A 26,664-nucleotide genomic window follows, 5' to 3' on the forward strand; every position below is an offset into this window, starting at 1 on the left:
AAGAATGCACTGTGGTAGACAAATAGCATATCCTCCTATAAAGTCACTTTCTCACAATAAAATCAACACAGGATGGATGTGATAACCTGCAAATAACCTGCCTCAAACATAGTTTATGCTGATGATCTAGAGAGTAAAGTTTTATAGAACAATGCCAACAGGACTAGGAACATGTGATTGAAAATTAAATGATCTGTTCTACTCCTTATACTCTAAGGCAACCAAGATGCCTTTTTTCACCAGAAAAAAATGGCAATTTGCATGAAGACTAGGAGGAGGACCAAAGAAACTGAACATATCATATTTATCCCCCTCTTCCACACTCCTGCAGCAAGAGACTACACTGGGTGGGCTCCATGGGCCCTTCCTGAAGGCCACAGACACAGGCGCCTTATGACAGGTTCTTCCCTCCTTGGTTGCTTGCCAAAGCATGAAAGCAACTCTACTATCCATGTAAGAAAGCAGATACAGAAATGCTCCCCTGGAGTGGTATCAAAATAGGGTTTGAGCCAAGCCCAAGGTGAAGTTATGAAGGTAATATGATAAAAACTAAACAAAAATGCTACTGGGAACTTTTAAAAATCAAGTTTCTCTTACCAAAAAATCTGATTAAGATGGATCTACAGATAAGTGAAAAAAATTCACTTATAATCCTAAAAATACATTAACAATCACCAATATTAAAAGAGGGAAAACATGAAGATATAGGCATATACCCAGTTATCTATATGCAAAAGTTCTTGGAATTCTCAACTTTTGTAGCAAATTAAAATTTGTACACACATACAGAATACTGTAGGACTTCTAAGCAAATTAAACATCTTCAGCATTTAATTTCAGCCCTAATGAAGGCAGTTACCTCAAAACAAACTCCTGTCTCTTATTAAAACTTCTATTCTGCAATGTGCAATTATCACATTAGAAGTTAAGAGAAAGTAAAATTACACAATCTTGAAGCCTTTTTAATGAGATTCCAACCTTTTTAAAACATCTATGCAATTTATTTTGGAGAGGACTCAAAAGCAAGAGATTGGACTTCTTCTTATATTGGTGAAATCCCAAAAAATCCACAAATCTCTACATTTCTCCAATTCAGAAGCGTAACAGGAATTTTCACTGCAAACTTGGCCAACTGCACGTGTACTCAAGTTTCACTTACGTTTTACTTAATTCTTAAAAAAAAAATTTTTTTTTCACTTAATTTTATTATTTCCCTGCTGCAGTTCTGATTTTCATGTTAGCAAAAGAATATCAGTATCTGATTCTCATAAAGAACATACTCAACTAAAGAGCTTCTAAACTGTATTCATTACTCAATCAAATCCTCTTTAAGCACCCTTTCCTCTTTATAGCACATTAAAGAAGTGAAAGTTTTAGTCACTCAGTTGTGTCTGATTCTTTGCGACCCCATGAACTGTAGCCCACCAGGCTCCTCTGTCCATGAACTCTCCAGGTAAGAATACTGGACTGGGTTGCCACTCCCTTCTCCAGGGGATCTTTCCGACCCAGGGATGGAACCCAGGTCTCCTGCATTGCAGGCAGCTTCTTTACCATCTGAGCCACCGGGGAAGCCCCCTTTATAGCAAATTGCCCTGAAAATCACTTCTTGCTTTTTGTGCTACATTAAGTAACTTTCAGTGTTAAGTTTATGTGTGTTTTTACCTTTAATGTAACAAAATAACACAGTAGAGGCAAGAGCTGGCCTAGCTGGGGGTCTGCACTTCACTGAAATGGTCCTCTGATCACAAGGGCAGCCTTGCAGGAGTGTTAACTGGGAGAGAAAGGGAGGGTTCAGCGAGGAACGCTACCACTGTCCCTGGAAGAGAAGAAGGCTAAGTGGCAAACGATCTCCAGATAACTACTTAACCATATTTTTCTTTCAGAATTTTCTGCTATAATTTTAGAAAGTGCTTAACTTGCATATACTAAAGTTTCAACTCATCTTAAAATATTTTAATAGCAAGTATTTTAAAAGTTTTAAAATGTTCAAGATCTAATCTTTTTAGTAACTACTTTTTATACTCACTACCGAATCGAAACAAAATTGTAACTCATCAGATATGAATGGGTTAGTTTTCACAACAATTTCATCACAGTAATTTCAAAGGAATGATTAAAAATGAACATTCTCTCCAACGTGGTCAGAACGACAACAACAAGAAATCCTTTCATTTTTGAGGTAGAATTTTTTCCCAGCACTATTTTCTTTTTGGTCATAGTCACCTAGGATATATCTTTTGTGATGTCATCGCTATCATCTTTCAATAACTGTCCATCTACAAATTAATTATCTTTCTGGAGACAAATCCCTGATATACTATTCTTCTGATTCCTGTGAAAGACCCACTTTTAAGATACAATTGCAGCTGCCCCACATGCTAGTTACTGAGTCATACACACGCCTTAAAACTCTGTAATCAGCAACCGCCAGGTGCCGTATCGCATTCAGCACACCAGAGTCAGTCAATCCAGACATCCCCAAACACACCAAGGCTGGTTTTGTCAAATGTTTTATTGAGTGTAGACATCTGGAGTACTGTAAAACATGCATTATCTGTAGATTCAAAAGGAGCAAGCCACATTGTCCTCACTGTCAAATGTGTCAGGCTTGGCATACATGATGGAGATTAATGAAGTATCATGAGAGTAATATGGTTCCTGAAAAGCTTCTACAATTTGGAGTAGGGTCTTAATCACGGGAAAAGCAAAGCTGTTCACGTTTAGTGAACTTGCAGCTCATTGGAGGTACACAGTATTTTAATTTTAAAACGAATAAAAATAATTGTTTGTGGAAGATTCCCATCACCCCAACTTTACCTGCCCTTTCAGTTTTCAGAAATTTTAATTAAAAAAAAAAGTATATGCCGTTTGGAAGTTGTACATTTATCTGAGCAATAATTAAAATTTATTTCTTCTTCGGTTGCTGAGGTGTATTAAATTTGAAGAAGATAATATCTCCATCTTCGACAATATAATTTCTGCCTTGTTGTCTGTACTTTCCAGCAGCCTGTAAATAAGAAATACAAAGGAAATGTGTTAGTTTACCATGAAATATATAAGGTAAATGGTAGGAGCACATGCAAAAAAGTATTGTACGTCTTGGGTCAGATTAAAGAAAAAAAAACACAGGAAGGCACACAAGTTCAAAACTAGATTTGGAGAGAAGCAAAGTATTCCTGATTTGGGCAGCACTAGATTTTCCATACATACATAATCATAATGTATTCTCCACTAAATTGTTGGTACATAAATGTAATTATACCAATATCATTAAGTTTCATTACATGCTGTTTATGGTACATTTCTGATGTGTCTGCAAACATCCGGCAAGTCACTGTAACAAACAGATCAAACCAGGCAGGAAAAAAGGATTATATAGCTAGGTTAAAGCCGCAATATTTACTTAAAGAAATTCTTTGGTGATACTGATGACGCCAAAGACACAGCACGCTACAATTATCAATTGTAATTACAGATTTTGAATTGCTTCTTTGTAGTTTTTAATTTGATCTTGACAATGACCATACATAGTGGTGTATACTAAAATTCAACATACAGAAGTTTACTGACTAATGGCCCTAGTTACAAGCAGACTCTAACAGGTTGGAACTGCAAAGATGGGTATTTTTTTCCACTTGTAAATCAGTCGGCAAAGCAACTGATTCCACCTGCTGGCACGCAGATCAAGATGAGCAGTCTTCTGGTGATTCTTACACAAATAAGCAGCAGTTGCGCAGAGACTCAGGCTCGCCGCGGGGCACAGCACACACACTGCACCCTCAGCACCACAGGCTCTTCAGCATCCACGCACCTACACTGAACACCGCTCACCACCAACCCGTCCCACCACCTGACATCAACCACTCAACACGGACGACCTGAGGATCTTTGAGAGAAACAAAAGATTCTCAAAAGTATTTTCCTTCTGCTGGAATTTATTGAGAACACGAAACCTTTGACCAACAAGATTAGTACCTCCCTTTGAAGATATTGATAAGAATGTTCAAAGTCAAGTGCAATTATACTAATCAGAAACAAGACTAAGAAAGATCATACATCTGCGGTTAAAATCAACAAACCAGGTCACAGAGCCCCAGTAAGCATATTACAATTATCTAGACCACATGTAAAAATCACCTAATAAGTGCTTTTAAAAATGAAGCTAATTTTTAAAAAGTCAATAATACCCTAACATTTTAAAAGGCATACACACACACACACACACAATACTCTTGTATGATTTTTCCAAAGTTGTGATGTATGGAAGGCCGTGTGCTACTTGTTTTGAGAATCTAAAGTCCAATGTTCTAAAACTATATAGACAATTTAAATCAAATACATAATTGACATGACATTAAATTTAAGTTTATATACTTTGTTATGACTCAAGTTTACTACTAATTAAAGGTGACAGTGTTCCTTTAAATTCTCTAGAGACCATTTAATCCATTTCCACTGCTATCAGAAACACTGGTTGGAAAAAAAAATCAATACCCATTTGTGAATCTTGAGTATGTATTAAACAAGACACGTCTAACCAGTTCATTTGCACTTGAAAGCAGCCATCTGTAGAAGCCAGCTTTGCCTAAGCAGATATGATTGCTAATAATGTGATATCCCTGTAGACTACAAAGCCCACCCAGAGCTATTCAGTATAAGTTCACACACTGGCATTAAATTAGTTATGCTGCACTGATGTTTGAAATACATACACATACATACACATATACACAATCTTGCTCTCAAACCTAAAACTTATGTGACAATATGCAAGTATTTGTTGAATAAAAGAAATTCATAAATGCTTTATTTAATTTGGAGTTCAAATTTTGAAATGTTAGTTTTGGAAATTAAAAAAAAAAAAAAAAACGAAACAAAAAAGCATATTATACTTAATGGTCTTTTAAGCTGAAAAGCCAGAGGTCAACCTTTTCCAGTTTATTGCATAAAACCTCCTAGTTAGTGTTAAAGATTTTGTGTGTGTGTGTGTTAAGCATTTCTACAAGCAGGCAATATTTTTTTTTTTACTGTATATTATAAAATTTCTGTATTGTTAAAGGAAGTATTCACAATTTATGTAACTTACAAGTTTATTACATCATAGACATCTATTAAGGGTTGATAAAACAGGCTTATCCCATGAGAACATAAAAAAGAAGTGTCTGATTTCTGAATTCTAGTAATAGAAAAATATCCTTGTTTTAACCTTTAGTCTATGAAAAATATATATGCCAGCATGACATAACATGCTGAAAAATAATCTGAGATTTTTCAAGTCTAATTGGTATTTTTGACAAAGTTCAATCTTAATACACTGAACTAGCACATCGATCTATCGACACAGATGACAACACTGAGAAGTCACTGACTTTGTTTAGTTATAAACTGTAACTTCCTTCACTCCTTTTAAAAAAACAAAATGGCTCTCATTCCACATTGAACCAACTACACCAAGATGTCCCCATTCTCCTTCTGGGGTTTCAACAACTCTATTATACTCTGCTCTTCCATATGATCTCTCCAATGATACCAATGAGAATAAACTTTTTTGCATTTCTTTAAAATTAGGAAATAAACAAGGCTTCTTTAAAAAATTTTTAAAAACATCTTCTATACTAGTTCTCAAATAACAAATTACAGGTAATGACCCCTGCTTAGAAGGTCAGTTTACCTCCCTACCTGTCTATGGATTAGAGTTGACACACCTACTGGATTTTGCTAAGTAAACCTAATAAAGTCAAACAAAATCAAGTCTGTAACAGAGTTTAAATTAAAAGAAATCATTCATTATGTCTGTATAACATAGCTTCACTATTAGTGGATGCAAACTAAATTATACTTATTAGCTAAAATAAAGCACAATTTTGGACCTGCCCTCTAGTGTTGAGAAAGCAAATTAAGCTCTCAGAGATCTTTTTTTTTTTAAAAAAAGTACAACCGTGAAGTTCAGCAAAAACAGGTTTCATTTGACTAAATTTACATTGTTTTCCTTGAATTAATCCATACGCATACACACTACTTTTATTTATGATATTCAAGTATAGTAAGTGCAAGTTTTCACTGGTCATCAGTGAACAAATTCTCTGAAATTATTGATAACTACTTAAAGCCAGCTTTAAAATTTCTTTTTCAGTCTTAGAAAAACACCACAAAATTACTAACAATTTATACATTAAAAAACTGCCTAAAAGTATATAAATATCTATGGCTCAGTTGATAGTACATACAGTTGATAGTTAACACTAATGCTGAGACAATCTAAAAGATCATTATCATTCATTTTAAGCATGAGTATCTTCATATTAGCAAAAATTATTAAGTATTAAATTAGAAAATAATTCCTTACCTTGACTGCATTTTCAGAACCTTCCTCTTTAAAATCTTCGTATTTCATTACTTCAGCCATAATGAATCCTTTTTCAAAATCTGTGTGAATCTTTCCTGCAGCTTGAGGAGCCTTCGTCCCTTTCTTTGAAAAGGAAGACCAGGGAAAAATAATTGCATTTAAGATGACTGATTGAAAGCGTAGAGTTTCTTTTCTTTTATCTGCAGTTGGGTTCAACTTAAACTTAGTTTAATAACAGTTAAGATGTCTGATATACAATTAGAACATTTTCAATATAGGGCACTATCTGTGCAGCAGATTTAGCACAGACAAATCAGTAGATGTTAAAGAAGCGTAGCTTTGTTTTTCCTAACAGTCATCCACAGATTTATCGATTTAGATGCAGTGGCCTGGTTTGGTGTAGGTTTCATTTTGATTTTCTATTCTTCACAGTGGAAAAAAAAAATAAGGATTTTAAAAGTAGCTTTCAAGCTGAATTATCAAAGGTTTTAAAAAGATAAAAAGCCTTGAAAATTTCAGCTCATCTAAAGAACATATAAAAATCAATATATAAAGGGACATTTTTAAGACATTTCCAACAAATCATACAATCTATGTTCAGCAAATAATTTTAAAATCCTCATAAAATTTTGAACACTTTACATAGTAAACCCTGCCTCTAACCACCATGAGAGAAAATTCAAGTTGATATAGGAAGAGAAATGTCTTATAATTACCCCATATGTTAAACTACAAGGACATACATTCCAGACACACACAACCATGGAAAGAAATTTGAGAAATAATGGTGACCTAAAGGCTGCTTAATAAAGCATGTTAAAGTGATAAGGAGTCTGACACTACAAAGCACAGTTTTTACAATAAAAGATGTATTGGGTTAATATGGCTACTCACTGATGCTTACCTGACTAAATATCCTAGCACATTAAATCATGGATACTTACAATCAGTCTTAAGATAAACCAGCTTTCACATTTTCAAGCCCAGAACATGTTATCTTTCCTTCTGCACATACTTAAGTTTGGAAGTTTTAAGGCTTTAAAATATATAGTAAAAATAAACCCTGGCAATTTGTTTACCAACCCAAATTGCTTTGACATAATTTGTATGTCGATATAAAAGGACCTTAGTTATAAGTCAATCAAGCATTTTTTTTTAACAAAGAAGAGATCAAAGAAAAGTGAATCTCACATTCACACAACGCCTTTAATATTATGTTGAACTGACTTCATGTTCCTATCTATCTTAAATCAAAATAAATGTAATAATAAATTAATGTAGTCTGTGAAAACAGGAATGAAAGCAGCCCTAAAACTAGGATGTACCATACACTAAGAAAGCATAATAAAAGAATGATTAAGATACTGAATATTTCTGAAAGTTCAGATGTTATTTTTAGATTCTGTAACACGATTTCGGATTACATATGTTTCAAAATATTTTTCAACAGTAACTACCGTATTACAATGTATTTTCATTTAAGAGCCAGCCATTACAGTTCTGTTTCTATTGTCCTTTGGGAATAAATTAGTCATTCTTTCTGGTGGCAATCAGTTATATATCAATATTTTAAAAATACGCATCACATTATTAAAGAAGACTGAATATAAATCACTGTAAAAATAAACACTATTTCTATAAATTCAAATTTTAAAAGGCATGAATTATTACACATTGAGTTTAGCTCTTTGAGCCCAACTGTGTATCTATGAAGAGCATAATGATGTCATATTGCTTTTATTGCTGAAAATGTAATCCGAGCAAAGCAAAGGAGGAAAGAACCACCCGCAACCCAAACAAACTTAGCGAATACAAAATGAAAAGCAACATCAATTTCACTGCAGACAAACCCAGTCACACAGATTAAGCAAGCACAATACTGGTGCGTCTTATCTCTGACCACAGGAGGAGGGTAGACAGATTCTACAGGATGAAGAAATTCAGACTATGTAATAGGCAGAATCAATTGTTACCTGCCTCAATCAATGCCGCTCCACTTTCACTGTTCAGCAGCTCACAAATAATTAAAGTTATCCTGGACAAAAACCTCATCTGTAATGACTAGCTAACCGCCACCATGACAAACTTCAAAGTCAGTGATATCAATCTGAATTCAATAGTGTGGAACTGGATATAGCTGATGAATAAGTATGAATCTTACCCTGATGGTCCATGCACGCACTTCATCTGGGCCTGCAGTGAAAAAGTATTCTAGTTGGAGTGCTGCAAACCCAGCCTTAATGATCTTTGGCAAAGCGCTGAAATAAAATGAAACAAATTCACTCAACATATAAGTAGATTGTGCCAGAGAGATCAGTATGAACCTAAAATATTCATTTCAAGCAGAAAATGTTACAGAGATTAGTAAATGACCATTTTTCTTTTATAATACACTTGAAGAGGTCAGAAAGCATATAACTATTCCTAAAAAATCTCTTCAAAAATTAGTTTAAATTATATTAGTCTGAATATATCATTTTGAATTGTTTACTATAGAAAAAGAAAAATTTGATCTACCCATTCTATGGTTATTTTTCTCCCATATCAATTATTTCCCAGACGTGGGTCATGAAAGCAAAATTATTTGATTGAAATCCAATGTTTAAACAATATATTACTGTTACTCAGAAAAAATTAAGGCAACTGATTCACTCTTTCCCCGCCCCCACTGAACATGACGAAAGAGTTTTGGCGATTATTCCTTCTCAAAAATATACATAACTAATACCTATGTTATAATTAAAACACTGTACGGAGATGACAGATGACAGTTAAAAACTTAATTTAAAATAAATCTTTTCACTCTGTCTCATGGTAAAGAAAGGAGAAGATTCCCTCTTTATAATGGTAATTACTCTGTCATTTATTATTCTATCAGCGCAAGCAATTAAATTACTGCAAGGAAATAGTTGATAATAAAGTGTAGGGAAAATGAATGCTAATTAACCTTTGTGTCATGTTCGCTTCCAGATACTTCTGTCTCTCCTCAGCACTCAATTCTTGCAACCTGAGTTCCAAGGCCCCACTAAAAGGAATGACCAAGGCACCTGGGTCATACTTGTCCACCCACTCTTTAATTTTTATCAACCTGTAGACAAAAAAGGGCACAACATTATCTTGTAGTGCATGCATGACTGTACCACATTCATTATTATCAAGTAGCACATACATATTCATAAGAATTGCACGGTTTTATGATGCCATCTTTTTGTGTATAGCTTTCCAAGGTCAAGGCATTAACAGGCAGCAACTGCTTCAGGTATACGCCATAATATTTTACTGTAATCTAGTTTTACCTTAACATATTATCTATAGGAACTATTATACAAATATTTAAAACTTTTTGCAGTTATACTAAATTCATTCAGTATTAATACCTGTGACCTTGAGAATCTCAATGTTATGATTTACTATCTTCCTTTACAAAGTAAATTTTTAAAAAGCAAAAAACACAAAGTTCTGGATTTATAGGAATCACACCTAAAAGTATCAGCTAATTTTGAGGAGCTCTGACAAATAAATAATTTGTTCCCCCCAGATATCTATATGCCTGGTTCAATTCCTTCTTGGACTAACAAGACCTTACAGTTGTCACTGGTTTTGAGATTTTTGCTAATCCCCCCAAAAGTCCAAAAATACAGATTTACAAACCTAGTTGATCGTGTATACATTGTTCTTATGAATCTCACTTTTGTAGGATCATGAATAACAGAACTACAGAGGAAATAAATTCCTTTAATAGAAAAGGGTTTGGAAAGCCAAATCAGTTAGGAAATTGATATCAAGTATTACCTGAAAAGACATTATTGATTCTTTTTAGAATCATTTCAAATTCAAAATCATTAGTGAGTGATTTCTTCCCAAGCATGTAATTTTTTTCTTTTATTTTTTTATTGAAGGATAATTGCTTTACAGAATTTTGTAAGCATGGAGTAATTTAGCAAAGTGGCAGTTACAGCATAAATGATATAGGTGTAGTGAGTATATTAACTAGATTCTGATCCTACCACTATGCTAGCTTTTTACTCTTGGGCAGTTTTCTAAACCTTTCTAAACTTCACAGTTTCGTTATTCATGGAAATAGTAAGAGTACATATTATACTGTAGGTAAAGAACCTAGAAAAGTAAAGTTTGGCATATCATAAACAAATATTAACAGCAATTACTATTAATATTTTTTACTCTCAGATAATCACAGCAGACATGCCTATGATTCTGGGATAGAGCTTAGTATGGAAATGGGTATAGATTTCACAGTTCAATGTATATCAGTCTTATACTTAGCTCCCATATTTAGACCAAGGCTTTAATAACTATCAGGGTAAAAAATTGAGGCAGAAATCCTTTAAAAAACAAAGTAAATGTCACTACAGTGAATAAGAAACACAAGAACTAAACCCTAATACTGACCATCAAAGAAAATGGCAGGGATCAGAGTTATCAGAAAATTAAGAACATGAACTACTGAGTAGAATGGGATAAAAGAATGAAAAACTCACACAACAGTTCATACATGTTTGCTATATAAGGCTAACCTATAATTTATTTAATATTTATCAATGGGGGACTCCCTGGTGGTCCAGTGGTTAAGATTCCATGCTTTCATTGCAGGGGGCATAAGTTCAATCCCTGATTGGGGAAGTAAGATCCCACATGCTGCATGGTGTGGCCAAAAAAAAAAATTATCAGTGATTTTTGATCTTCGTAATATTTTTTTTTTCTTTTGGTCATATCCTAGAAATAATGGACCAATCCCTAAGATGTATTTTGGAATCAAATATATGTCCTTTAAAAGAGGAAATCCAAACCAGTTGTTTTCTTATCCAAAATTATGAAGGAAAGAACATTATGAGAGTCTAATTTATTTTATAGACTTACACTATTCAAACAAAACTGTATTTTAAAATTTATCATTGATGGTTTAGTAATATACATTATGCAAGCCAGAATCAGAAATCAGAAATGTAATTTTAAAAAAAGGAAAAATAACATACTAAATATAGATTCAATGAAAGTAAAATAAAACAAGCCCATGCAAAAGAAAACAAAAATATCATACACATTTTGTTTCAAAAATATGGTCAACATAGCTAATAAAACTAGAACAGTTATGAGACAACAAGATAAGAAATAATGACTTTGGCTAAAATATCAATTCAGAATAACAATAGTTTTACCCTGTCATTTTAACAGCCTTTCCTGCAGATTCCTCAGAGGGATTATTTGCATTCCTCAGGTGTTCTATTGTACAATTCAGATGAATAAAGACTTACAAATCATTCCTCTACCGCCAATGTGAGACTTTGATCTGGTGAATACACTATTGTACCTTAACTATAATTGGCAAAAAACCTGACAGTGTAGAGCATCACAAGCTTAATAACAAAGGAGAATATCTCAAAGTGTTGACAGATGATCTTCATAATGCAGAAGCAGAGATGGTACATTTTAGCAATAAATGAGCACTGAGGTCTAAAGGTCTCTAAAGTGACTGACATCAGACCTGCTATAGCCTCACTAAAAGAAAAAGGTACCGTGACACTCTCCGTAAAGTGAGTTAGGTCTTTGCCTGCAAGCTTCACTTTTGTGACTTTCCCTGTCATAGAAAACACAGGGAAGATGAAAAGTGAGTTAGGTTCTTTGGCTGTCTGCTTTACTTTTGTTACTTTTACTATCAAACAAAAGTGAGAAATGCCCCGAAGTGATTTTTAATTACATATTTGGAATAAACCTTGAGTAATTAAAAATATGACTTGATTTCAAGACTATAGACTAAAATACATATAATATATCTATTAGGTCTGATGGTTACAGAAGTGTGATAATGAGGCTAAGATCACAAGTTTGAACCCCATTGGGACCAGTTACCTTTTGCAGAAAGCTATCTATTCTATTACTACAAACCGTACCCCAAACTCATGTCAAAAATGTGAGCTATGGCACATGAGGGATATGGAAAATCAAAGTTGCACTCAGGACCACTACAAGAAAAACAATTTCAAGTACGATACATTCTGTCAAAGTGACTGAACAGTAATCTCCATACACAAATGTTAGCAAATGTCTAAAGAAAACTAATAGTAACCAAAATAATAACGATATTGTCATAGAATAACAAATTATAGGAAGGGAGAAGAGACAGTAAAGATAGTATACTCCCAAGGATTTAAACTGTAAAGACTTTCACAACATTCATTTTATAAATTTATATAAATAGACCATTGCACAAAGCTGGAGATTACTGATAATAAGAGCCACACTGATTTCCCCAAAGTTTTATGAGCGACAAACGGAAAGAAGAGCTGCCATTAGTTGTACTTTCCTTCCTGCTAATGATTCCACAGCAAGTGGACTAAGCAGGGACAATCAATTTTAAGGCTAAAGGGTTATGCTTTGACATTCACTGGCAGGTTTTGATATGTTAGAGTCTTTGGCAAAATGAGATCTTTAGTATTAAGCTAGCTTTAGATTTCTAAAAGATTATGTCTCAAATTTATCTTTGGTTTTATAATCTGACCTTCTTATCCAGTCATGAAATTTCAGATTTCATAGTTTGATTTTCCTTGGGTTAATTTAAATGGTTTGTATTTCTCCTGCCAGATACAAATATTATTTCTAAAAATTATATTTGTCTGTCTCTGAAATCTACCTGTTCTTTTTTGGTAACATTTTATTCCTGTTTAATGAATTCTCATTCCCTACAATATTTTTAAAAGATTAATTGAAGGTTTCTTTCAGACTGCTCTAATTACTTCTAGTTTCTTGTGTATAACACTGCCTGACCATATGCCATCTTCTAATCTCTCAAAATAGGTGGCTCCTGTGTATGTGTTGTTATTCTTAGATGTGTGATCATTTGGCAGGAGCTGTTTTGTTCCAAGAGAATCTGTGATCAAACTCCTGGGTTGTTGAGCTATATCTGTGACATAGTTTTGTGGGTTTTTTTCCTTCTAGGGAAAGACCTATGGAGGATTTTGGACTCTGGATCATTTTGAGGCTTAGAGTTTCTGCACTAGGTTATTGGTAATGCAGACAGTAGACCCAGTCTCTAGTTTCCTGAGAATAACAGTTTCTTCCCTTTTATAGAAGGGGTGGGAGCTGGGGGTGCATTTTTCTAGTGTCTGACGTGGAAAGGACAGCTCTTTCTAGGTTTTACGAGTGTGCGGTTCTGGCATCTGTAGCCTGTGCCTTGAGTCTTATTCCTATATGGACACTAAGGCCTCTAAGCCATAAGAGATTTTCCCTGAGGGCCATACACTGTTGAATTCACTTTCTACTATCAGACTTTCCTCTTTGTTTCTGACACCTAGAGAATCCCTTTTCTTGCTTTCAAGTCCTGCCATGTTCTAAAAATATCACATCATCAAAAATACTATCTTTCCTGGTTATTTCCTCTGATGTTTCTATATACGAGAAACAAGAAGGGAGCTTCCTGTATTGGCTGAGTCCACCCTCTTAACTGGAAGTTTTCCATACTAAAGTTAAACTCTCCATTTTATTGTGTCCTAATAAAACAGCTTTCATACATTTTTTTACCAGCACCCATAAGAAGAAATAGATTTTATACTTGATTCAAACATATGGTGCACAGACACATTATTTTCATATACATATCCAAACTGAGACTGATTTCACAAAATGGTACTTACCTTTACAATGGAAAAGAGCAATCTCAATTTGATATTCTGCATAAAACTAAATTTTTGCAACTTAAACTCCTGAAATACTTTTCTCTAATATACTTTAATATGAATTTTAATTTATTCTTTTCTACACTTCATGTCCATCCAGCCATTCAACTATCGCCAGCTACTCAAATTCTGCTTTTCTAAAAATCCTTTAAAGATGGCACAATTTAGCACTAAAGCCAAGTTACAATAGCATTTATGATATCTTGGTTGAACATTAGAACTCTCTCAAATCTGCTTATTCTACTTTCCAGTGTCAAAGTAGATTAAACTTTTTAAAATTGTTACTTGTGAAAACGTTAGGTCCTTATACATATCTTACATGGTTTTCTATGTGAATCTGGGTCTTAACTTAAAGAAAAAATAGCACTGGTATCCTGCTTCTGATTTACTATTAACTGCTGACAAGAGCCCTTGCCAGTATTCAGAAAGTGATGCAACTTATACATCAGAGGATGTGTGGCTTAAAAAGACTCGGTCCGTGTTAAGTATGTGGCCTTGACTAAGTTAGTTCCCCTCATGTTGTTCAAAGTATCAGTTCAGTCACTCAGTTGTGTCTGACTCTTTGCGACCCCATGGACTGCAGCACCCCAGGCCTCCCTGTCCATCACCAACTCCCAGAGTTTACTCAAACTCATGACCATTGAGCCGGTGAGACCATCCAACCGTCTCATCCTCTATCATCCTCTTCTTCTGCCTTCAATCTTTCCCAGCATCAGGGTCTTTTCAAATGAGTCAGTTCTTCACATCAGGTGGCCAAAGTATTGGAGTTTCAGCTTTAGCATCAGTCCTTCCAATGAATATTTAGGACTGATTTCCTTTAGGATGGACTGGTTGGATCTCCTTGCAGTCCAAGGGACTCTCAAGAGTCCTCTCCAACACCACAGCTCAAAAGCATCAACTTTTTGGTGCTCAGCTTTCTTTATACTCCAGCTCTCACATCCATACATGACCACTGGAAAAACCATAGCTTTGACTAGATGGACCTTTGATGGCAAAGTAATGTCTCTGCTTTTTAATAAGCTGTCTAGGTTGGTCATAGCTTTTCTTCCAAGGAGCAAGCATCTTTTAATTTCATGGCTGCAGTCACCATCTGCAGTGATTTTGAGGCCAGAAAAATAAAGTCTGTCACTGTTTCCACTGTGTCCCCATCTATTCGCCATGAACTGATGGGACCAGATGCCATGATCTTAGTTTTCTGAATGCTGAGTTTTAAGCCAATTTTCTACTCTCCTCCTTCCTTTCATCAAGAGGCTCGTTAGTTCTTTGCTTTCTGCCATAAGGGTGGTATCATCTGCCTATCTGAGGTTATTGATATTTCTCCCAGCAATCTTGATTCCAGCTTGTTCTTCATCCAGTCCAGCATTTCTTACTGATGTACTCTGCATATAAGTTAAATAAGCAGGGTGACAATATACAGCCTTGACGTACTCCTTTCCTGATTTGGAACCAGTCTGTTGTTCCATGTCCAGTTCTAACTGTTGCTTCCTGACCTGCATACAGATTCTCAGAAGGCAGGTCAGGTGTTCTGGTATTCCCATCTCTTGAAGAATTTTCCAAAGTATAGATAGACCATAAATCCAGGGGGCACTGATAAACACTGAGCTATGTCTAGTCTTCTTCCTTGTAGGTTTCCTCTCATTTTTATTAAAACTGTTCGAAGTCCCAAATAATGACTTTAAGAAAATCACACTTTCCTTTTCCATTTTCCAAACATGTTCACTGCAAATTAATGCTCATTTGCAGCATTCTAAAAGAAACAAACATATACCCCATAAACAATATTTGTTCAAGACCAAATAATTAGCTCTAGAACATTCAGTTCCCAACCCTTCAAAATTCTGTTTGAATAAAGTTACTAGAGTAAGGTTATTAAGGAAGTCAATGGGAAAAAAAGAGGTAGAAAGAAGAAATACCAAAAACTTCAAATCTAATTATTAGTCTCTGGAAATCTAATCCCTCTTCTAAAAGAGATCCCCATCTGTGATTTATGTAACTGATTTCAGGTTTCAATGTTTTTGTCTGACTTGATGGAACTGTGCAGGACAACAATTAAACTCTGCTCCAAAGTGTGGTCGCATCACCTGGGTGCTTTTTAGAAATGAAGAATCTCAGAATCTGCATTTTAATAAGATCCTCAGGTATTTCACATGCACACTAAAGTTTCAGAAGCACTGAATTAAAGGACTTTGAAAATAAAAGCACTCTAAGTGAACACATGAAAATGTCTGCAAGAACTCTGCAGACCAGCTAATAACTAAGCAGATGTTGACTACTTATCCCATTGACACGAGAGGCGTGAGAATAATAGAAAAATTCCTGCTTACATCTCCCAGGCTCAAAACCAAAAAAGAAGAAAGTTACCAGAATTTCAGGAAGTATAAGGAAAATGTTTGCTCTGACACCCCTGCAGTATCAAAGAAGTTTTAGATTCAGCGTAAAAATAATTAGTTTAGACAGAATTACTATGGTCAACAGTTTCTTTATAAGACATAATTAGGTCTCTCTTATTCTAGTAAGCCTCAATACCTGGAAAAACATCTGTAAGTTAGCTTTGGAATCTAGATTCAAATTACAAGAAATGAGCCCAGCAGAGAGGACTCTGTGAAATCTGAATTCATATCAAGTAAAAGGGATATTACCATAAATTGTTCCTTATGGGACCTCACAGAACCACTGTCTGGAAAACCCTGTTCATTTTTGCAGTCACTGTATTAAAAGTGGCATTTGTACATATACACATTTGTGTACACACACACACATACAAATGTTTCAATGAATAAACAGGAGAAAACATAAGGATGAATCCTAATTACTTTGAGTAAATCATAGTAATCCCATTCTCCAGCTGGCAACTTGACTGAGAGTTGCCATGTGAACCAGTTCCGGTCAATAGGGCATGAGAGGAAGCTTGCTACAGGCTTCAAGAAGATTCTGAAAGGCTCCTTTAGCTCTTAAAAAGGGTAAAGAAGAGTGTCTCTGCTGGACACTATGTCTAGATTTTACCTCTAGAATTCTAACAGCTATACTTTGACCAAAAGAATGGATGTAAGGAAAGATGAGAAAAACCCTTGTTCTTAAAACTATCACAGGAACACTGAATTAACCAAACCTGGAGACAAACTACCCTGGGTTTAACTATTACATGTTGGGATTGTCTTCATTATTTGTAGCATCCTGATACTGACTATGACCACATTTTAGGGTTCTCTTCATTTGAATATACGAATGCAGCTCCTCTTAAATGGTCTAACTCTAATTTATTTTTTAGAATAGCTGCTACTGTAGAGCTTTCCTGAGTGTTTATATAGATAGATGTTATTACCACACTCCATCCTATATTATAAATTGCTTATTTGGGGGGTTTATCTCTTCCCAGTATAATAAAAATGTTGTGAGGTCAGGCACTTGTCTTTGTTCCCTGATATATCTACAGAACTCTACTAGCACAGCACTGGCAAATAGTGAATGTTCAAACATTTTCTGAATGGATAACAAAGTGGAAAGTGTTTTGATAATAATTAGCTGAGGGACTATGGGTAGTATTTAAGTTTTCTGAGCTTTAGTTTACCCACCTGCAAAATGCTGAGTAGTTCTCAAACAGTTCTGGGTTCCCTACAGGAACTCTCAAGGTGCTAAGAGGAGAAACCGTGGAAAGTGAAAGAGAGGAACAAGAGGGAGGTTTGAAACTCTCCACTTTTGCATTTCAACCAGAGCTGCATCATTCTGCCATGTTGGATTTTTGCATCAGAGTTCATCAGCAGAAAGAGTTCTGTTGTTTTCAACAACTCTAAAGTTCAATGATTAAGTGATCCTTTTAAGACTGCAAATTCTATGCCATATGCCAGAAAGTGAATACAAGTGCTGAAATCTGAAAGCACTTCAAATTTTTGCTTAAATGGTATTTTCGGTAGAAAAACCATCTTAAAAAAAAAAAAAAAAAGCTCTCCTTTTCCATTTTCTGTCACTCTATTCCCTTACCTTGACTTATTTTTCTTCATAGCATTTATTATATTATGTTCTTAGTGTTTATTGTCTTCCACTCATTATTTCATTCCCTACTCCAGGTGATCTTCCTGACCCAGGGACTGAACCTGCGTCTCTTTTGTCTCCTGCATTGGCAGGTGGATTCTTTACCACCAGTGCCACCTGGGAAGCCTCACTGGTAAACCCACTTACTCAGTTATTCAGTTCAGTTCAGTCGCTCAGTTGTGTCCGACTCTTTGCGAACCCATGAACCGCAGCACGCCAGGCCTCCCTGTCCATCACCAACTCCCGGAGTCTACCCAAACCCATGTCCATTGAGTCAGTGATGCCATCCAACCATCTCATCCTCTGTCATCCCCTTCTCCTCCTGCCCTCAATCTTTCCCAGCATCAGGGTCTTTTCAAATGAGTCAGCTCTTCGCATCAGGTGACCCAAGTATTGGAGTTGCAGCTTCATCATCAGTCCTTCCAAATGAACACCCAGGACTGATCTCCTTTAGGATGGACTGGTTGGATCTTCTTGCAGTCCAAGGGACTCTCAAGAGTCTTCGCCAACACCACAGTTCAAAAGCATCAATTCTTCAGTGCTCAGCTTTCTTTATAGTCCAACTCTCACATCCATACATGACCACTGGAAAAATCATAGTCTTAACTAGACGGACCTTTGTTGACAAAGTAATGTCTCTGCTTTTCAATATGCTGTCTAGGTTGGTCATAACTTTCCTTCCAAGGAGTAAGAGTCTTTTAATTTCATGGCAGCAATCACCATCTGCAGTGATTTTGAAGCCCAGAAAAATAAAGTAAGCCACTGTTTATTAGGGAAAAGAATTTTTAAAAATATTTTGTTCACTGCAATATTTTCAGCACCACTTACGATAGAAAAAAAAAAATCACAATATAGTGGATTGTCATTCCCAAGGTAAATCTGTGCTTGAACTACTACACCACCCTACCTTACCCCCAGCCCCTGTAAACTGTTTTTATGAGTGTGATTAATTTAGATACCTCTTACAAGTAGAATCATATGGTTTTTGTCTTTTTTTGTGATTGGCTTATTTTACTTCACAATGTCCTCAAGGTTCATCCACGTTATAGCAGATGATATGATTTCCTTTTTTTAAAGACTGAATAATATTCCTTTGTATGTATATACCACATTTTGTTTACCCTTTCATTCAATGATGGACATTTCTTAGGATAAATGTTTATTGCCCATTTTAAAATTGGGTTAATTGGGATTTTTTTGTTGTTGTTGTTGAGATTATGATATGATCATTCGATATTTGAAAGGGTACTATCACAATTCAATAGGGAAATAACAGTTAACAAATGGGGCTTAGACAAGTGAATATCCACAAACAAAAGTAAAAATGGACCAAAGAACTAAATGTAAGAGTTAAAACTATAAACCTCTTCAAAGAAAGCAGTGGGAAATCTTCACATTTTTGGATTAGGCAATAATAGTTTCTTAGATAGGATACTTAAAACACAAACAACCAAAGGAAAAAAAAAATTAGAATTTATCAAAATTTAAAATTTTGTGCACCAAAAGACACTATCAAGACAGTGAAGTGACAATACACAGAATGGGAAAAAAATGTTTGGAAGTATGTTTCTGATAAGGGCCGAGTAAAGAAACTATGCTAAAAAGATTCAATTACAGATGTGCAATAAACATTTACACAAGGAACTATATTCAATATCTTATAATAAACTATAATGGAAAATAATCTGAAAAAAATATATAACTGAATTACTTTGCCGTATACTGAAACCAATATTATATATCAACTATATATTTCAATAAAAAAGCACCACTAAATAATAATGAAAACTTACCACTCAGTATTAAAAAGACAGAAACTCAATTTTAAATGGGCAAAGGATTTGAACAGACATTTCCCCCAAGAAGATATACAAATGGCCAACATGTATATGAGAAGATGTTCAATATCACTAATCATCAGAGAAATGTGCAAATCAAAACCAATATGAGATATCATTCTATACCCACTGAAGTGAAGTGAAGTCACTCAGTTGTGTCCAACTCTTTGTGACCCCATGGACTATAGCCTACGAGGCTCCTCCATCCATGGGATTTTCCAAGCAAGAGTACTGGAGTGGGTTGCCATTTCCTATTCCAGGGGATCTTCCCAACCCACGGATCGAACCCAGGTCTCCAGCATTGTAGGCAGAAGCTTTACCATCTGAGCCACTAGGGAAGTCCTCTAAACCCACTAGGATGGTTAAAAAAATAAAAAGATGAACAATAAGTGGTATATCCACACAGTGGAAAGTAATTCAGTCATAAAAAGAAATGAAGTACTGATACATGTTACAACATGGATGAACCTTAAAAAACATACTAAATCAAAAGAAGCCACAGACAAAAGGCTACATATTGTATGATTCAATTTATATGAAATATCCTCAATGGACAAATTCAAAGACACAGAAAGTAGATGAGTGGTTGCCTGGGCCTAGGTAGAGGAGGCAATGGGGAGTGACTATTAATGGGCAAGGAGCTTCTTTCTGGGGTGATAAAAATGTTTTGATGGTGGCAAATTGTGGACATACTAAAACCCACCTTAAAAAGGAGAATTTTGTGCATATTAATTATCTGAAAAATAAAAAAAACAAAGCTAAGCTGAGAATTTAAAAATAAAAGACAAAAATGCTAATACTTTGCACATTTTGATCCTATAATATCTAACCTTCCTGCAGAAATAGAAGGGATCAATAGAAAAAGCAGAGATGTTGGAGTAAATACCAATTCAAATGCTAGTTTAATCACATACTAGCTATAAGATTCTGGGAAAGCTATTTAAGCTTCCTGAACCTCAGTTTAATCACCAACAACACAAATAATATATTCTCACAGGCTGATGTATTAAAGTGCTTGGAACACAGGAGGCCTTCAATGGTTAGTCCCCAATCATAGCTGTCTCCTATCAGTGCGTGGGTTTAATACAGAATTTAAAAAAATGTTAGATAGCCTGGAAGTAAAGAATGATGGCTCTTTAAAAAACTGGGTCTGTATTCCTGGGAAAAAGTCTTGCCTAGCCAACTTTTTATAGATAGAAAGTAACTGGAAAGAATGCAAGTGCAGCGATTGTAAATATATACAGTAAGTAACTAAGTGCACTGATAAGCATTATGTTAAACCTTGAACAATCAACTTTGAAAAAGGGGGTATAAGGGATGGGGAAGGAAAAACAGATAAATGCATGATTTAAAAAGACACTGATGAGCATTGTGATGGGAGAAGTCATGTACCACAGGCATGATTAAGAGAAGATAAACAATCTTGATAAAGGAAGATTTTGGCCTCATTAAAATAGAGAATTTTAGGAAAAGAAACCAATACATTTAATGGTCTTTTCAATTATGTAACTTAAAAAATAAAAACAGGAAAAGCAGAAAAGGAACGGGGTTTTTGTTCATGACAGTAAGAAAGTAAGAAAGAAAGAAAGAAACCCCCAAGGGAAAGATCAATATGGGTATGTACATCAGAATCAATCTGCACAGACCTCCTTTCCCATATGGATACTTCTTGCTGAAGTTGTTCTCAATTCATCCTCTGGAGGAGGCTTCCATATTCTAACAAAGGAGTCCATTCCCTCATGATCCATATCCTCAGTCTATTTACCATGTGGGATACACATGGACTGCATAAAGGAGCCGACACAGAAGGATACAAACCCAAGGTAAATAGTCACCGTAAAAAAGAGAAAGGTCACCGTTTGTGTATTTTTGGAGAACAGTGATTTGGGGACAGTAGAGAAGCAAGAAGCACTTAAAAAGACACAGGTGCTTAATGCAAGCTTCAGTAGTTACAGATAGATATGCTGCTTCTGAAAGATTATTCTGTTATAGAAAAATCTATTTCAACATAATTTGGTATGCATAGTCTTAAAGTGCCAACTGGCTTTAGTAAACTATGTTTATACAAGAAAAGGGATAACTAGGAAATGTTGGAGTAGAATCACATCTATCAAAATTTATAGTTGGTTTCATAGCTTGTAGTTTGTCCTAGCAAGTAATAATACATTGGAGTTCCATTATTCTATTGAAAAGACATTGTATGTAAAACGAGCTTTTGTAAATAAGACATAAAAGTTAATTTACTTTAATGAAAGGAATCCTATAATTAAAGGATGTTCACACATAATCCCTTCGCCAAGAGAGGCAGTATAGAATATAGTTACCGAGCACTGAAGCCAGACAGAGGAGGTTATCCTAGCCATGTCATGGGACCTTTCTAAAGTCTCCGTTTTCTCATCAATAAATGGGAGATAATAATAGCATCTACATCACAGGATTGCTGTGAAGATTAAATAAGAGAGTGCATGTAAGATGCTTAGCATGGTATCTGATACAAGGTAAGTGATCAACATTTGTTATCTATTAACAAAGAATGGCTTTGCCTCTTTTGAACACCTCAATGTTCAGAACACAATTTCTTAAAAAGAAGTGTGTTGTATGTTTATCTGTGATCTGGTTATTAATCAAATTTATCTGAGAAGACAGGTCTAAGCACTAACCACTTCAAACTTTATTTATGGGGATTTCTTTTCTTTCTTATTTTCTCCTTAAACTGTCCCACCTGTGCTAAAGGAAAATGGCAAGTTTTGCTACTCATTAAACTGCTGCTGAGTGATATTCTGGCAGTTTCCAAGAAGGGCAAAAATTTACCTAAGGTGCAGATATATTAAAAGAAAAACAGATTTGAAGTGAACCAGTAGGAAGTATATTTGACTTTGCTATAATTTCTAAACCAATATTAATCAAAGCAGTCAGTCTAGGAACCATTTGTTACTTGTCTCTGAGTATGAAAAGCAATGTCTCACTTCCTCTTCCCTGGCCATACTGGGAGACACAAAATTAATAAAACCTTTACTCCTTTGCTTGCATTCTCAGTTCAAACGTTTCTATCACCTTTACACATTCCCAGCTATATTTATATACTGTTTTAGCTAAACTCACTTGAAAAGAAATTGCTAAAAGTAATTTTATTAATGACATATTAAACTATACTCTGAAGTAGTTTCTCTTACTTTAAATAAGATCTCTGCTCTTAGAACACACCAAAATAATAATTCTAAATGGGATATCAAATTCTATACAACTGACTTAAGCCCATGTTTAATTCTGTTCCTAGTGTAGATACATCTTTTCTCTAATAATCAGTCTAAAAGTCATTAAAGTTAACCTATCTTTACATCATAATCAAGTAAATAAAATTAAAATGATATACCACTTTTGGGCTATTAAATGAGAAATGACTAAAGCAAGACTAACATCCAGTATTGGCTGGGGTTAAGGAAAATGTACTTTCTTGGATGGCTACAAGGATGTTCACTGTACCTTACTCACACACAAAAAAGTCAAATAACCTCAACAGAAAACAACAGTGAGGGATCTGGATAACCGAATAGTTAATATCCAAATTATATTAAGGACTCATACAACTCAACATCGAAAAAAAAAATCTGATTTTAAAATGGACAGATAACCTGAATAGACACTTCTGCAAAAATAACAAAACAAAAGGTCAAAAGACAAATATCACTAATCATCAGGGAAATGCAAATCAAAACCACAGTGACATATCACCTCAGATCTGTCAGAATGGCTATCATTAGAAAGACAACAAATAACATTTGTTAGTAAGGATGGAGAGAAAAGGGAACACTTGTGCACTGTTGGTGGGAATTCAAAGTGGTGTAGCCACTACAGAAAAAGTATGAAGGTTCCTCAAAAAGTTAAAAATAAAACTACTATATGATCCAGTAATTCCATTTCTACGTATATACCCAAAGAAAAAAATGACTAATTTGAAAAGATACATGCACCTCTATGTTCACTGTAGCATTATTTACAACAGCCAAGACATGGAAGTAACCTGTGTCCACTGATAGATGAATGGATAAAGACCATCCTCCCCCTGCACCTCCCTACTGAAGTGGTACTCAGTCATAAAGAAGAACGAAATCCTGCCATTTGTGACAACATGGACAGACCTAGAAGGTATTATTATTCTAACTGAAATAAGTCAGAGAAAGACAAATTCCTATGATCTCAGTTATATGTGGAATCTAAAAAACAAAAGGAAAACAGACTCACAGATACAGAGTACAAACTGGGGGTTGCTAGAGGGGAGAGTCGTTGCTGGAGATTGAGGAAAACAGGTCAAAGGACGGGAGGGACAACCTTCCAGTGAGAACATAATTAAGTTATGGGGATGAAATACACAGCATGAAGAATATTTAGCAAAGTGCTGGGTTGGTAGGATAAATAAGACAAACATTGTCATCATTTTCACACAACTTATCAAGTCAGCCTGTTGATCTTTTTAGGTATTTTAATGTATATTTGGATATACTTGACAGGGGAACAAGTAGATATTTTAATTTTTTAAAAATTATTTTTTGTTGCAATATGATTAATAAAAATAAAATGTACAGGTCTTAAATGTTCAATTTAATGAATTTTGAGTTTTATATACATATGTAACCACCACCCCGAAATAAACAACACTTTCAATGTCCCCAGAAAGTTCCCTTATGACCTTTCCCAGTCAATCCCCACTGCATCTCCATGCTGATCTATATATTTTATTGGTGAGGTGTATGATTTACATCATATAGATATGTCACAATTTATTTATCCATTTTTCTACTAATGTGTGCTGCTTCCAGTTTGGGGCCATTATGAATAAAGCTGTTATTATTCTGTGAAACAAAAATATTTATAACATATGTACATATGTTTTCATTTATTTTAAATAAATACTAAAAGTTGGAATTACTGGGTCAGAGGGTAGATGTCTACTTAAAATAAATGGCCAATTTTCCAAGGTGATACAATTCCTGCTCTTCCTTGTCCACATTTGGTGTTCTTAGTTATTTTAATTTTAGCCATTTCAGTGATTATGAAATCATATCTTACTGTGGTTTTAAACTGTCTTTCCCTGATGACTTAAGAGATGCTGAGTACCTTTTCATGTTTATTCATGTATCTTCTTTTGTGAAGTGTATGTATAAGTCTTTTGCCCATTCTTCAAATTAGGTTATTGGTCTTTATACTATTCATTTGTAGAAATTTAATAATCTATTCTGGATATAAGTCCTCAGTCAGATATATGTATAATGAATATATTTTTCCAGTTTGTGGCTAATCTATTCATTTTCTTAATAGTGTTTTTTGGTGAACAGAAGTTATTCATTATAATGAAATTTTTTTCTTTTATATTAGTTTTTTTTATTTTGTATTTCATTCAATGGATCTTTGCCTATTCAAAATTGTGAAGATACACTCCTATGTTCAGAGAAGGATCATCGATTGAGAAATGTCAGAGTAAATATGTTTAAAGCAAACAGAATGTTTATAGGAAAACAACCTACAAAGTTAAGGATGAGAAGCGAGCAGGCTGTTACCCAACTTCAAAATGAAGTGATATGGCTTTGGTCTGGATTGATAAGCAGTGTAGTGGAAGAGGAAAGAACAAGTAAGGGCCAGATTTAGAAGAAAAAAGATGTAACTTAGTGATTAACTGAATGAGATGTATGAAAGAACACGTTAAAATGATTTGAAGAAATGAGCTTAAAAGACTCAAAGAGAGTCAGTAGTACTAACAAAGATAAAAAGCTTGAAAGTAGTTTCTACTATGGTTATATTATAGGAAAAAATAAGGAGTTTAGTTTTACACAGATTAAGCTTCATGATAATGGAAGAGCCAAATGGAGATTTCCTGTTGCCAGTCTGGAATAATGAAACTTGAAAAGGGCTAAGAGGAAAATTAAGGCTATAGATTTATCATTAGCAGAGAGCAGTACATCTCAAAGTAACACACCTATTTGCCAACAGAACCTAGGAATCTGTTGGACTTAACAATTCTCAGGCCCCATCCCCAACCTAATGAATCAGAAACTGTGGCAGTAAAGCCAGTAATCTCTGTTTTAATAAACACTCCAGAGGATTCTGGTGCACATTAAACTTTGAGAACCACTAGCATACTGGTCAGAGTTGAAGGCATGAGTGCAGGGGGTAAGTGAAAAAACTTAACAAGAATCAATTACTAATTGCTAGGCAGGCAGAGAGGAAATTAGTAAACAGGAGAGATTACAACTGGAAGGCTGATACATTTGTCATCCAAAAGCCAAGAAAGAGAACATCATGAAGTTTCTAAGCAGTTAATTCGGAAAGAGACAGAAAGAGAAAGAGACACAGAATGGCGCCTTCCTCCCATCTGTTATTTTATATATCTCTTCTTCCCGACCCTGCCTCCCAATGGTGCCTTATTATCTAGTTTTCTTTTAAATAAAAACAATCTGCAAACAAAGTAACACAAAAAATACAACTGTACAACTTTTTTCTTTTGAAAGGAGAAAATGATAGGTATCTTAGATATTTAGGTTCATTTACTACTTATATAACTTTTCAGAGCAAGGAGAGAATGGGCTGCAATGTGAAAGGCAAGTGGGGTCAAAATAATTTGTTCTAAAGACTGGAGAAATGACAGCATGCTTATATGCTGATGGGAAATATCCACTTGGGAAGGAAAAACTGATGATGCAGGAAAAGAAAGGAGGAACTACTTCAGTAGATGAGTGGGGATATATAATCATGTGCACAACCGAAA

At 34.9% G+C, this 26,664-nt stretch overlaps 1 protein-coding gene across 1 annotated transcript in view; it reads right to left on the minus strand.

Moving 5' to 3' along the window:
- Positions 1–2,494: 2,494 nt before the first annotated feature.
- Positions 2,495–26,664, minus strand: part of OLA1 (Obg like ATPase 1) — a 157,629-nt gene continuing 133,459 nt past the window's right edge. Inside the window, exons 8-11 of the mRNA XM_043487708.1 lie at positions 9,294–9,434; positions 8,508–8,604; positions 6,347–6,469; positions 2,495–3,007 (exon numbers count right to left, since the gene is read on the minus strand). Of these exons, the coding sequence (XP_043343643.1) occupies positions 2,906–3,007; positions 6,347–6,469; positions 8,508–8,604; positions 9,294–9,434 (463 nt within the window). The 3' untranslated portion in view covers positions 2,495–2,905. The remainder of the gene's footprint in view (positions 3,008–6,346; positions 6,470–8,507; positions 8,605–9,293; positions 9,435–26,664) is intronic.

The sequence above is a fragment of the Cervus canadensis genome, chromosome 15 (assembly GCF_019320065.1).
Source record: "Cervus canadensis isolate Bull #8, Minnesota chromosome 15, ASM1932006v1, whole genome shotgun sequence".
NCBI lineage: Eukaryota > Metazoa > Chordata > Mammalia > Artiodactyla > Cervidae > Cervus > Cervus canadensis.